Source organism: Symphalangus syndactylus, chromosome 4, assembly GCF_028878055.3.
Source record: "Symphalangus syndactylus isolate Jambi chromosome 4, NHGRI_mSymSyn1-v2.1_pri, whole genome shotgun sequence".
NCBI classification, from domain to species: Eukaryota; Metazoa; Chordata; class Mammalia; order Primates; family Hylobatidae; genus Symphalangus; species Symphalangus syndactylus.
The window spans coordinates 79,517,528-79,532,459 of record NC_072426.2 but is presented as its reverse complement, the minus strand read 5'-3'; the positions used below and the strand labels follow the sequence as shown (position 1 = coordinate 79,532,459).

Sequence of the window (14,932 nt, the reverse complement as noted above, 5' to 3'; positions counted from 1 at the left end):
CTGATCTGCCCACCTCAGCCTCCCAAAGTGCTGGGATTACAGGCATGGGCCACCGCACCCTGCCACCATTCATCTTAATATGTAAGACTATGTAAAATGAACTGAGAAGGCTGAGCCCTTTAGAATTGACCTCATTCAACTCACACAGATGTGTGGAACTAATGAAGAAATACGGGGCACACCAAAGAAGCCCGATTTATTTTAGCCTCACTCATTTTATAAGGCAAAAATTGTCACAGTTTTTCTAGAGGTCACCTAGGTAATCTAAAAAATACTTATTTTTCCCTAAAAATCAGAAAATATTTACTTTTTGGAATTTAAGATAGAATTTCAGATGGGCAAAAATCAAGTCTTATCAGAGGAGATTTGATCACTGTGATAAAGATAGGAATACAGGTGCAGAGAAGAAAATGGTGGCAATAATCCCAATGACAATACAATATTCTAAAATAAGCATAGAAAAAGATTCGTAATTGTTAGAAAATGTATCCCTTTCATAATTAATTATGCTGTACAAATGTTTTTTTCTTATTTTTCTTTCTAGTTCATTGAAGTATGATTGATAAATAAAAATTGTACATATTTAAGTTATATAATGTGATTTGATATATGTATACATTGTGAAGTAATAGCCACAGTCAATTAACATTTTCATCAACTTACAAAGTTACACTTTCTCTGTGTGTGTCTATGTGTGCTTGTATGGAAATACGTAAGACCTACCCTGTTAGCAAAATTCAAGTATACAATACATTCTTATCAGCTGTAGCTACTATGCTATATATGTTAGGTATCCAGAATTTATTCATCTTTTAACTAAAAGCATCTCGTCATTTTTCCTACCTTCTAATCCCTAGCATCTAATGAGTTTAAATTTTTTAGATTTCACAGATAAGTGAGATTATGCAGTTTATTTGTCTTTCTGTGTCTGGCTTATTTTACTTAGCATTATGTTCTCTCAGTCCATCAATGCTATCACAAATTTTAGTATTTCCTTCTTTTCTAAGGATGAATAATATTCCATTGTATGTATATGCCACATGTTCTTTATCCACTAATCTGCAATAAAGGCTATTATCCAAAATACACAAGAAACCCTTCAAATTTCACAAGAAAGCAAACAATTCAGTTAAAATGGGGAAACAATATAAATGGATAAGTCACCAAAGGAAATATAAAAATGGCAAATAAGTATTTGAAAATATATTCAACAACATATGACTTTAGGGGGATAAAGCAATTCTATATATTGAAATTTCCTTTAACAAAGAAAGCAAATAGAAAACTTTCTCAGAAAAACAAAATTTAAGAGATATATTGTCAGCTGACCTGTCTTGCAAGAAATAGTAAAGGAAGTTCTTCAAGGGGAGAGAAAATAATGCAAGTGAGAAATTCAGATACACAATAAAGAAGCAATAAATGAAAAAGAATAAATTAAAGTTAAAAACTTTTTTTATTCTTATTGATCTATAAGATAACTGTTTAGTAACAAAAAATGGGTAATTATAGAATGTGGACAGATGAAATGAACAATAGCAATGTCATAAGGTACAGGAGGTACAATCTGGTAGTATTTTTATGAGATACCTACACTACATGTGAAGCAACAATTTTATTTGAAGATAGACCTAAAATGTATATAATCAATTCTAATAAATTTAAATATAGACTTAAAATGCATATAATCAATTCTAAGAAAACCACCACAAGTTTTTAAAAGAAGCGATGAGATCACATCTCATGAGGTGATGAGATACACCAAGAGCTGAGACAAAAATGCAATCATAGAAGATGCTCAATTAAAATAAGAGAAGGCAGGCCAGGCACGGTGGCTCATGCCAGTAATCCCAGCACTTTGGGATGCCAAGGTAGGTGGACCACCTGAGGCCAGCCTGACCAACATGATGAAACACCATCTCTATTAAAAATACAAAAGTTAGCCGGGTGTTGTGGCACACACTTGTAATCCCAGCTACTCTGGGCTGAGATGGGAGGATCACTTTAACCCGGGATGTGGAGGTTGCAGAGTGCCAAGACCACGACTGCACTCCAGCCTGGGTGACAGAGTGAGGCTCTATCTCAAAATAAAATAAAATAAAATAAAAATAAATGAATATAATTAATGTTTATATTCTACTTCAACAAAAGTAGAATACACTTTCTTCTCTAGTTTGTACAAGACACACTGCATTATGGGCCATAAATGTCTTAAAATTTTTCAAAGAATAAAGTTCATATGAAGTACATACTCAGACCACAATAAAAATTAAAGTAGAAATAAATAACAGGAATAACTGAAAAAGTTTTCAAATATTTGAAGACTTAACAAAACATCTAGATGCATCCCAAAAGAAGACTAAAGAGTAATTAAAATATTTGGAATTAAATGAAAATGGAATCACATCTTATTAAAATATATGAGATACAGTAGAACTAGTACCTAAATTTATAGCATTAAATGCATATTATTATGAAAAAATATATAAAATCAATAACTTAAGCTTCTGCCTTAAGAAACTAGAAAAAGAAAATCCAAAGTAAGTAACAAGGTAAAAAATATATAAAGTATAGCAGATATCAGTAAAATAGAAAACAGGAAAACAATAGAGAAAATCAATGAAACAGAAAGCTGTTTCTTTGAAAAGATCCATAAACTTGTTAACATTTAGACAAACTAATAAAGAAAAAAAGGGAGAATGCACAACTTACAAATATTGGAAGTGAAAGAGGGGTATAGGTTATGACTACTGATTCTGTGGACATTAAAAGGATAATATATTTACTGTATTAAAAACTCTATACTCACAAGTTCAATAACCTATATAAAATGGACAAATACCTTGAAAGACACAATATGCCAAAATCACAAAAGAAAAAATAGATAACATTAGTACTCTTATATCTATAAAAGGAATTGAATAAATAGTTAATAACCCGCCCTCCCCTCAATGGTTCAAGGCCCAAATGGCTTTAGTGGTGAATTCTATCAAGCATTTAAAGGAGGAATTATACCAATTTTCCACAGACTTTTCAAGAAAATGGAATTAGAGAGAACACTTCCTAATTCATTCTATGAGGTAAATATTACCCTCTTACCAAATCCAATAGACATAACCTGAAATAAAATCAATATGTCAATATCTCTCATGAACAAAGATTCAATGATCCTTCACAAAATACTAGACAATTGAATCTAACTATGTATTTATTCTAGGTAAGACAGTGGGCAAGACTGATTCAATATTAGAAAATTATCTGCAGAATTTCCTAAATCAACAGGTTAAGGAAGAAAAATCATGTGACTGTATCAATTGATGTAGAAAAACCTTATGGCAAAATCTATCACCCATCCATAATTTGAGAAACTCTCAGAAAACTAGGAATTGAGGTGAATTTTCTTAACTTGACAAAGAACATCTACAAAACCCCTAAAACTATCATACTTAATGATGAGAAATGGGATGCTTTTTCCCAAAAACCAGGAGCAAGAAGAATTTTGTTTTTTGTTTTTTTTCTTTCACCACTTGCAAAATGAAACCACCACTTTGAAAGACAGATGGGCAATTTCTTATGTCCATAGTTGCTATACTGTATGTAAAAAAAAAAGTCTTACATATACTAGAGCAATTGTGGTTTTTTTTGTTTGTTTTGAGATGGAGTCTTGCTCTGTCACCCAGGCTGGAGTGCAGTGGTGCTATAGAAGGATACTGCAACCTCCACCTCCTGGGTTCAAACAATTCTCCTGCCTCAGCCTCCAGAGTAGCTGGGACTACAGGCACCTACCACCATGCCCGGCTAATTTTTTTTTTTTTTTGTATTTTACTAGAGACAGTATAACCTGTTGATTTGGGAAATTTTACCATGTGGCCCAGGCTGGTGTCCAACTCCTGAGCTCAGGCAATGCGACCGCCTCGGCCTCCCAAAGTGCTAGGATTATAAGCGTGAGCCACCGCGCCTGGCTGCAAATATGTTTTTAGGTGTTTATCCACCTTATTTGAAAACTATGTCCACACCAAAACTGGCACATGAATATATATATAGCAGCTTTGTTTATAATTCCCGAAACTGGAAGAAACCAAGAGGTCTCATAATTAATGAATGGGAAAAAAAAACCACTGATACGTCATATAAGAGAATATTACTTCCTAAAAAAGTAAATGATCTGGCAAAAGATTCAGTGAGGCGGTTTAATAGGTGAAGCATGTGGGCATTATTTGGACCAGTCAAAGTATTCTGTATGATACCACAACTGTGGAAACGTGATACCATGCATTTGCGTTTGTTTCTTTTTTTTTTTTTTGAGACGGAGTCTGCTCTGTCGCCCAGGCTGGAGTGCAGTGGCACGATCTCGGCTCACTGCAAGCTCCGCAACCCGGGTTCATACCATTCTCCCGCCTCAGCCTCCCGAGTAGCTGGGACTACAGGTGTCTGCCACCACGCCCGGCTAATTTTGTTTTTGTATTTTTAGTAGAGATGGGGTTTCACCGTGTAGCCAGGATGGTCTCCATCTCCTGACCTCGTGATCTGCCCACCTCGGCCTCCCAAAGTGCTGGGATTACATGCGTGAGCCACCGCACCTGGCCTGCATTTGTTAAAAAACAAAGAATCTCACAGCACAAAGAGTGTCACTTAATATATGCAAATTTTAAAACAACAACAACAACGACAACAAAAGTAGGTGTTCTGGGGATCCTGGGATGGAATGCAGAATGTGATAAAAAATCTAAAGTACTGCAAATGTATAAAGCCACTTCACTCTAGGGAGTGGGAAAAACGTGCTGACATAAGCATCTTAGAAAATGGATGGGCCTTCTGTGGTGGCTCACACCTGTAATCCCAGCACTTTGGGAGGCCAAGGTGGGCGGATCACCTGAGGCTGGGAGTTGAGACCAGCCTGGCCAAAATGGTGAAACCCCATCTCTACTAAAAAGACAAAAATTAGCTGGGCATGGTGGCGGGTGCCTGTAATCCCAGCTACTCAGGAGGCTGAGGCAGGAGAATCACTTGAACCTGGGAGGTAGAGGTTGCAGTGAGCTGAGATCACGCCACTGCACTCCAGCCTCAGCCTGGGCAAGAAGAGCAAAACTCCATCTCAAAAAAAAAAAAAAAAAAAAAAAAGAAGAAGAAACAAAGAAAATGCATGAAGACTGAAAGGAAGAGAAACTGCAAACAACTCATGTGATCCGGTTGGTATAGCTGTTTCCTACAGGAAATGGGATAGTGATTCTGATATTGATAGAGAATAAATGTATATTGGAACTAGACAGTTAAGCAAACGGATGACAAATGACAGGAACCTGGTTTCTCACTATTAAAGTGGGAGGTTACATGGAAGCAAGGGGAGAAGGCCGGAATGATCATGTGATAAAAGAATTGAGTTGTAGACATCAGTATGAACTAACTTACACACATTACATTTAGAAATATTTATAGTTATGTGTATACACAGCTTTGTATACACACATTTATTTCTTTGCTCTGTAAGCTAAGACGGTCTAGAACTAATGATATCCCAGCAGAAATGAACATATCTAACACTCAAGTCTTCAATTCTTGGGTTTTTGTTCATGACCTGGGATCCAGGAGTTGGTCCCTGGGGCTGGGCATTGTGTAGCCTCCGGGGTGGTGCTGAGCATCCATTCCCACCCTCCTGCAGCTGGGGACCCATCCCTTGACTTGGGCCCCCTGGAGGCAAGAACATGGTCACCCACTTTAATCACATGGTCCCTATCACATAATCAGAGGGCGCTGTGGGTTTTAACTCTTCAAGGTTGATGTGTAAAGAATTTGACATAGATATGATATAGTGACTGGAAGTCTTTTATTTATTTATTTTGAGAGAGAGTCTCTGTTGCCTAGGCTTGGAGTGCAGTGGCACAAACAATCAAACAATAACCAAAATCCAGAAGACTGAAAAAGTCAAATGTTGTCAAGGATGTGGAGCAACAGGACTTCTCATTCCTTGTTTGTGGCACAATCAGTTTACTGTACCCACGAACTCCCGGGCCCAAGTGATCCTCCCACAATCAATCTTCCAAGTAGCTGGGGCCACAGGTATGCACCACCATGCTTGGCTGATTGGTTTTATTTCCATAGAGATGAAGTTTCCCTGTGTTGTCTAAGCTGGTCTCAAACTCCTGGGATCAAGTGATCCTCCTATCTCGGTTTCCCAAAGTACTGTAAGTACAGGCATGAGGTCCTGCACCCAGCCTGGAAGTCTTTACAGATGAGTTCAATTTAACTGTTTCTCCATCTGCTCTACTCAGCCAAGTTTCCCTCTCAGTCCAAGGCAGAGAAGTGCAGCTCAGCCCCATCCAGGATGGCTGCAGATTACCCAGCGCTACCGCCATACTCCAGATGCTGGTCAACGAGGAAGGGATCCTGAGGCCTGGCAGCGGGTGCTCTCAGCAACCTTGAGGCCCTCTAAACGGGACCCGCCATCCCTGTCTGTCAGAACTGTAGCCGCTACCTGCACTTGGCTCACAGGCAAATATGGCCAAGCAACCCCAAACTCCCCTCTTCCCCTCTGGGCCCAGGCAGTGCTGAACCTGCCGCTCACTCCCATACTGGCGACTGCACAGTGTCCAGAGCCTGCAAACCAGCGCTCAGGGCGCGAGCCAAGGCTTTCTCCTTCACTCCCACTTCCTCTCACAGAGCACTGTGTAGAGAATTTTAAAGTGATTTAACTTACAAAATTAAGTACATACAGGGTTTTACTTTTAATGTACAGGTTTTAAAAGATAATGTGAGATACATTATGAAATGGTGCATAATGAAATAATTCCCATAATATATTAACTTTTTGGCTAAAAATTTTTTGGATGAAGTCCAGTATCCATTTCAATATCAATGAATGTCTATGTAAATATATTCCTTGCTGAGGGACCTTAGAAGGTAACTTTGAGGTGGGAAGATGGTTTATGTTTTTGAATTTAAGAAGACTCATTTTTCTCAAGATGCAAGTTCTTTATCAGTTTTACATAAACCAAATGAAGTTATCAACGTTTTAACATTTTTAAAATTACACACGCTGTCCTTTACTATTGTGATGACATTTAAAACATTTTGTAACGGAGTAGAAAAGTCTTGCCCTTCTAGATTTCAAAATGTGCTATTAATTTTCACAAAATGGGCCACGGCCAGGCGCGGTGGATCATGCCTGTCCACGCCACCAGCAGGCGAACCCCAGGGTCGGACACCGCCACTGCGCCTAAGTCAGGCAGTGAGACCTCAGTTGCAGGAGGGTGGGAACCTACCGCAAAGCCTTATCGCCGCAGCTGTACAGGGCCCAGTGGTCGCGAGCCTGCGCTGCCAGCGCAAGCCGAGGAAGAGCAGAGCCCAGGGTGGAGGGCCGTGTACGCGGCGATGCTCGGCGGTCTGGGCCCAGCCCTGTAGCCTCTACCATGGGCTCAGCTGCAGCTGCCACCTGAACATGGCACGTGGCAGCAGAGGCTGCAACCCCCACCCTGCCAGCGCCACCAGTAGCGCGGATACTTGGGCCAGAAGCCTCCAGGGCGCCTAAGTCAGGGGTTGGGTCCCTGCCTCTGTCAAGCAGGCCGTGTGGCAGGGAGCCCCCCACGTTCCACTCCAGGGAGCCCTGCCAGCCCGACAGCGCCTCAGTGGCAGGTGCCACCGGCACGCGGTGCTGGGCGAAGCGCAGCCAGGGCAGTTTCCCGCCTCGCATGTCTCCCCGGTCTGCTGAGTTGCGCATGCGCTGTTGCCTAACGGCTCTGCTCAGCTGCCTAACGGTTCTGCTCAGCTGCCTAACAGTTTTGCGCAGCCAGTTTCTCCCAGGACAGGCTGGAGTGTCCAAAAGCTTGGCCCGACTGCGATTTCTACTGGTGTCAGGGCGGGTGCGGGGACTGAAGAAGGGCGAGGGCGAGCGGCGGGGACTGGGAAGGGCTAGCAGCGAGAGGCGCGGGCTCTCTCTTGCTGGTGGCTGCAGCCATGGAGAGGCTCTCTGCCGCCGCTGTCAAGGGCGAGACGGACCCGGAGCGCCTGAGCCCCTTCAGTCAGCTGGTCTACACCAACAACGACTCTTACGTGATTCACCATGGGGATCTCAGGAAGATCCACAAAGCTGCCTCCTGGGGCCAAGCCTGGAAGCTGGAGAGGATGATGAAGAAGACGACAATGGACCTGAACATAAGAGATGCGAAGAAGAGGTAAACCAGGCCCTGCCTCAGCCGGGGCTGCAGGAGGAGGAGGCGGCTGTGGGAGGATCGCCCCATCAGAGTAGGGGCTGGGGGTTCTGGGGAGGAGGGGAGCAGGTGGAGGAGTGGCGGGCAGCGGGGTGGCTGTCCTGGGTCCCGGGGTCTAGGCCTTCTTCCCGGCAGTTCCCCCAGGCCTTGGATGCGGGCGCCCTGCAGGGCAGAGGGCCCAGGCCACCTTAAAATCAACCCCAGACTTCAGCTGCTTTCTCCTTCACTCCCACTTCCTCTCACAGAGCACTGTGTAGAGAATTTTAAAGTGATTTAACTTACAAAATTAAGTACATACAGGGTTTTACTTTTAATGTACAGGTTTTAAAAGATGTTAGATACATTATGAAATGGTGCATAATGAAATAATTCCCATAATATATTAACTTTTTGGCTAAAAATTTTTTGGATGAAGTCTAGTATCCATTTCAATATCAATGAATGTCTATGTAAATATATTCCTTGCTGAGGGACCTTAGAAGGTAACTTTGAGGTGGGAAGATGGTTTATGTTTTTGAATTTAAGAAGACTCATTTTTCTCAAGATGCAAGTTCTTTATCAGTTTTACATAAACCAAATGAAGTTATCAACGTTTTAACATTTTTAAAATTACACACGCTGTCCTTTACTATTGTGATGACATTTAAAACATTTTGTAACGGAGTAGAAAAGTCTTGCCCTTCTAGATTTCAAAATGTGCTATTAATTTTCACAAAATGGGCCACAGCCAGGCGCGGTGGATCATGCCTGTAATCCCAGCACTTTGGGAGGCCGAGGTGGGTGGATCACGAGGTCAGGAGATCGAGACCATCCTGGCTAACACGATCTCTACTAAAAATACAAAAAATTAGCAGGGCGTGGTGGTGGGTGCCTGTAGTCCCAGCTACTCGGGAGGCTGAGGCAGGAGAATGGTGTGAACCCGGGAGGCGAAGCTTGGAGTGAGCTGAGATCGCACCACTGCACTCCAGCCTGGGTGACAGAGCGAGACTCAGTCTCAAAATAATAAATAAATAAATAAATAAATAAATAAATAAATAAATAAATAAATAAAATTTGAAAAAAAAAAAGGGCCAGGCGTGGTGGCTCACACCTGTAGTCCCAGCACTTCCGGCGGCCAAGGCAGGTGGATTACCTGAGGTCAGGATTTCAAGACTAGCCTGGCCAATACAGTGAAACCCTGACTCTACAAAAATACAAAAATTAGCCAGGCACGATGTCGGGACCTGTAATCCCATCTACTCAGGAGGCTGAGGAGGGAGAATTGCTTGAAACTGGGAGGTGGAGGTTGCAGTGAGCTGAGATCCCATCACTGCACTCCAGCCTGGGCGACAGAGTGAGACTCTGTCTCAAAAATAAATAAATAAATCACAAATTCTTTGATAACAGCTGAAAAGACAGGTAAATGAATACAACAAAATACAAAATCCAGAAACACCCAAATATCTAAGAATTTAGAACTTGATAATTCTCACACTTTATACTAGCAGGGAAAGAATCAGTTTCATAAGTGAAATGCCTGCTTTTCGGAGAAAACTAGATTTTTATGCCATAAAGTAAATTTCTGATGGAATACAGATTAAATTTTTTTAATATACAAAATGATAAAAGCACCAGAAGAAAACATAAGTGCCTATTTACACAGGTACATTTTTATGTTGACAACACCTTTCTAAGAAGCTCAGAAGCAAGCAGTCTGAAGGATAATTAAGCAAAACAAAATTAAATTAACCTGCAATGAGAAAAAATAAAAGGCAGCATACTTGTAAAATATTTACTACTCATGTATGTGCGTGTGTGTATACATATTAGATTTAAAAATCATCATTTTATAGATAATTCACTTAAATCAACAAAAAACCCTCTAATTTAAAATTGAGCAATTTAAATTAGAGATCTAAATTGCAGATCTAAAAATAGTACTTTGCCTCTAATTTAAAACTGGGCAAAGTATTTTCTTGTTTTTTTTTTTTATTTTTTTTTATTTTTTTATTTTTTATTATACTTTAGGGTTTTAGGGTACATGTGCACAATGTGCAGGTTTGTTACATATGTATCCATGTGCCATGTTGATTTCCTGCACCCATTAACTCGTCATTTAGCATTAGGTGTATCTCCTAATGCTGTCCCTCCCCCCTCCCCCCACCCCACAACAGTCCCCGGAGCGTGATGTTCCCCTTCCTGTGTCCATGAGTTCTCATTGTTCAATTCCCACCTATGAGTGAGAACATGCGGTGTTTGGTTTTTTGTCCTTGCGATAGTTTACTGAGAATGATGTTTTCCAGTTTCATCCATGTCCCTACAAAGGACACGAACTCATCATTTTTTATGGCTGCATAGTATTCCATGGTGTATATGTGCCACATTTTCTTAATCCAGTCTATCGTTGTTGGACATTTGGGTTGGTTCCAACTCTTTGCTATTGTGAATAGTGCCGCAATAAACATACGTGTGCATGTGTCTTTATAGCAGCATGATTTATAGTCCTTTGGGTATATACCCAGTAATGGGATGGCTGGGTCAAATGGTATTTCTAGTTCTAGATCCCTGAGGAATCGCCACACTGACTTCCACAATGGTTGAACTAGTTTACAGTCCCACCAACAGTGTAAAAGTGTTCCTATTTCTCCACATCCTCTCCAGCACCTGTTGTTTCCTGATTTTTTAATGATGGCCATTCTAACTGGTGTGAGATGGTATCTCACTGTGGTTTTGATTTGCATTTCTCTGATGGCCAGTGATGAGGAGCATTTCTTCATGTGTTTTTTGGCTGCATAAATGTCTTCTTTTGAGAAGTGTCTGTTCATGTCCTCTGCCCACTTTTTGATGGAGTTGTTTGTTTTTTTTTTTTTTTTTTTTTGAGACGGAGTCTTGCTGTGTCACCCGGGCACCCAGGATGGAGTGCAGTGGCGCAATCTCGGCTCACTGCAAGCTCCGCCTCCCAGGTTCACGCCATTCTCCTGCCTCAGCCTCTCCGAGTAGCTGGGACTACAGGCGCCCGCCACCACGCCTGGCTAATTTTTTTTTTGTATTTTTAGTAGAGATGGGGTTTCACCGTGGTCTCGATCTCCTGACCTCGTGATCCACCCGCCTCGGCCTCCCAAAGTGCTGGGATTACAAGCGTGAGCCACCGCGCCCGGCCGAGTTGTTTGTTTTTTTCTTGTAAATTTGTTTGAGTTCATTGTAGATTCTGGATATTAGCCCTTTGTCAGATGAGTAGGTTGCAAAAATTTTCTCCCATTGTGTAGGTTGCCTGTTCACTCTGATGATAGTTTCTTTTGCTGTGCAGAAGCTCTTTAGTTTAATGAGATCCCATTTGTCGATTTTGGCTTTTGTTGCCATTGCTTTTCGTGTTTTAGACATGAAGTCCTTGCCCACGCCTATGTCCTGAATGGTATTGCCTAGGTTTTCTTGTAGGATTTTAATGGTTTTAGGTCTAACATATAAGTCTTTAATCCATCTTGAATTAATTTTTGTATAAGGTGTAAGGAAGGGATCCAGTTGCAGCTTTCTACATATGGCTAGCCAGTTTTCCCAGCACCATTTATTAAATAGGGAATTCTTTCCCCATTTCTTGTTTTTGTCAGGTTTGTCAAAGATCAGATAGTTGTAGCTATGCGGCATCACTTCTGAGGGCTCTGTTCTGTTCCATTGATCTATGTCTCTGTTGTGGTACCAGTACCATGCTGTTTTGGTTACTGTAGCCTTGTAGTATAGTTTAAAGTCAGGTAGCGTGATGCCTCCAGCTTTGTTCTTTTGGCTTAGGATTGACTTGGTGATGCGGGCTCTTTTTTGGTTCCATATGAACTTTAAAGTAGTTTTTTCCAATTCTGTGAAGAAAGTCATTGGTAGCTTGATGGGGATGGCATTGAATCTATAAATTACCTTGGGCAGTATGGCCATTTTCACGATATTGATTCTTCCAACCCATGAGCATGGAATGTTCTTCCATTTGTTTGTATCCTCTTTTATTTCATTGAGCAGTGGTTTGTAGTTCTCCTTGAAGAGGTCCTTCACATCCCTTGTAAGTTGGATTCCTAGGTATTTTATTCTCTTTGAAGCAATTGTGAATGGGAGTTCACTCATGATTTGGCTCTCTGTTTGTCTGTTATTGGTGTACAAGAATGCTTGTGATTTTTGTACATTAATTTTGTATCCTGAGACTTTGCTGAAGTTCCTAATCAGCTTAAGGAGATTTTGGGCTGAGACAATGGGGTTTTCTAGATATACAATTATGTCATCTGCAAACAGGGACAATTTGACTTCCTCTTTTCCTAATTGAATACCCTTTATTTCCTTCTCCTGCCTGATTGCTCTGGCCAGAACTTCCAGCACTATGTTGAATAGGAGTTGTGAGAGAAGGCATCCCTGTCTTGTGCCAGTTTTCAGAGGGAATGCTTCCAGTTTTTGCCCATTCAGTATGATATTGGCTGTGTGTTTGTTGTAGATAGCTCTTATTATTTTGAGATACATCCCATCAATACCTAATTTATTGAGAGTTTTTAGCATGAAGGGTTGTTGAATTTTGTCAAAGGCCTTTTCTGCATCTATTGAGATAATCATGTGGTTTTTGTCTTTGGTTCTGTTTATATGCTGGATTACATTTATTGATTTGCGTATGTTGAACCAGCCTTGCATCCCAGGGATGAAGCCCACTTGATCATGGTGGATAAGCTTTTTGATGTGCTGCTGGATTCGGTTTGCCAGTATTTTATTGAGGATTTTTGCATCAATGTTCATCAAGGATATTGGTCTGAAATTCTCTTTTTTGGTTATGTCTCTGCCAGGTTTTGGTATCAGGACGATGCTGGCTTCGTAAAATGTGTTAGGGAGGATTCCCTCTTTTTCTATCGATTGGAATAGTTTCAGAAGGAATGGTACCAGTTCCTCCTTGTACCTCTGGTAGAATTCAGCTGTGAATCCATCAGGTCCTGGACTCTTTTTGGTTGGTAAGCTATTGATTATTGCCACAATTTCAGAACCTGTTATTGGTCTATTCAGAGATTCAACTTCTTCCTGGTTTAGTCTTGGGAGGGTGTATTTGTCGAGGAATTTATCCATTTCTTCTAGATTTTCTAGTTTATTTGCATAGAGGTGTTTGTAGTATTCTCTGATGGTAGATTGTATTTCTGTGGGATCGGTGGTGATATCCCCTTTTTCGTTTTTTATTGCATCTATTTGATTCTTCTCTCTTTTCTTCTTTATTAATCTTGCTAGCGGTCCATCAATTTTGTTGATCTTTTCAAAAAACCAGCTCCTGGATTCATTAATTTTTTGAAGGGTTTTTTGTGTCTCTATTTCCTTCAGTTCTGCTCTGATTTTAGTTATTTCTAGCCTTCTGCTAGCTTTTGAATGTGTTTGCTCTTGCTTTTCTAGTTCTTTTAATTGTGATGTTAGGGTGTCAATTTTGGATCTTTCCTGCTTTCTCTTGTGGGCATTTAGTGCTATAAATTTCCCTCTACACACTGCTTTGAATGTGTCCCAGAGATTCTGGTATATTGTGTCTTTGTTCTCGTTGGTTTCAAAGAACATCTTTATTTCTGCCTTCATTTCATTATGTACCCAATAGTCATTCAGGAGCAGGTTGTTCAGTTTCCATGTAGTTGAGCGGTTTTGACTGAGTTTCTTAATCCTGAGTTCTAGTTTGATTGCACTGTGGTCTGAGAGACAGTTTGTTATAATCTCTGTTCTTTTACATTTGCTGAGAAGAGCTTTACTTCCAACTATGTGGTCAATTTTGGCATAGGTGTGGTGTGGTGCTGAAAAAAATGTATGTTCTGTTGATTTGGGGTGGAGAGTTCTGTAGATGTCTATTAGGTCCACTTTATGTAGAGCTGAGTTCAATTCCTGGATATCCTTGTTAACTTTCTGTCTCGTTGATCTGTCTAATGCTGACAGTGGGGTGTTAAAATCTCCCATTATTATTGTGTGGGAGTTTAAGTCCCTTTGTAGGTCACTGAGGACTTGCTTTATGAATCTGGGTGCTCCTGTGTTGGGTGCATATATATTTAGGATAGTTAGCTCTTCTTGTTGAATTGATCCCTTTACCATTATGTAATGGCCTTCTTTGTCTCTTTTGATCTTTGTTGGTTTAAAGTCTATTTTATCAGAGACTAGGATTGCAACCCCTGCCTTTTTTTGTTTTCCAGTTGCTTGATAGATCTTCCTCCATCCCTTTATTTTGAGTCTATGTGTGTCTCTGCACATGAGATGGGTTTCCTGAATACAGCACACTGATGGGTCCTGACTCCTTATCCAGTTTGCCAGTCTGTGTCTTTTGATTGGAGCATTTAGCCCATTTACATTTAACGTGAATATTGTTATGTGTGAATCTGATCCTGTCATTATGATGTTAGTTGGTTATTTTGCTCATTAGTTGCTATAGTTTCTTCCTAGCCTCAATGGTCTTTACAATTTGGCATGTTTTTGCAGGGGCTGGTACTGGTTGTTCCTTTCCATGTTTAGTGCTTCCTTCAGGAGCTCTTTTAGGGCAGGCCTGGTGGTGACAAAATCACTCAGCGTTTGCTTGTCTGTAAAGTATTTTATTTCTCCTTCACTTATGAAGCTTAGTTTGGCGGGATAGGAAATTCTGGGTTGAAAATTCTTTTCTTTAAGAATGTTGAATATCGGCCCCCACTCTCTTCTGGCTTGTAGAGTTTCTGCTGAGAGATCAGCTGTTAGTCTGATGGGCTTCCCTTTGTGGGTAACCCGACCTTTCTCTCTGGCTGCCCTTA

General features: G+C 40.8%; 1 protein-coding gene across 3 annotated transcripts in view; it reads left to right on the top strand.

Annotated features, from left to right (window-relative positions):
* Positions 1–7,736: 7,736 nt before the first annotated feature.
* Positions 7,737–14,932, top strand: part of ANKRD30BL (ankyrin repeat domain 30B like) — a 42,648-nt gene continuing 35,452 nt past the window's right edge. Inside the window, exons 1-2 of one of the 3 annotated variants that reach the window (XM_055275195.1) lie at positions 7,737–7,853; positions 7,884–8,165. In XM_055275195.1, the coding sequence (XP_055131170.1) occupies positions 7,948–8,165 (218 nt within the window). In that variant the 5' untranslated portion in view covers positions 7,737–7,853; positions 7,884–7,947. The remainder of the gene's footprint in view (positions 7,854–7,883; positions 8,166–14,932) is intronic. The other 2 variants (XM_055275196.2, XM_055275197.2) reach the window with 2 other exon arrangements.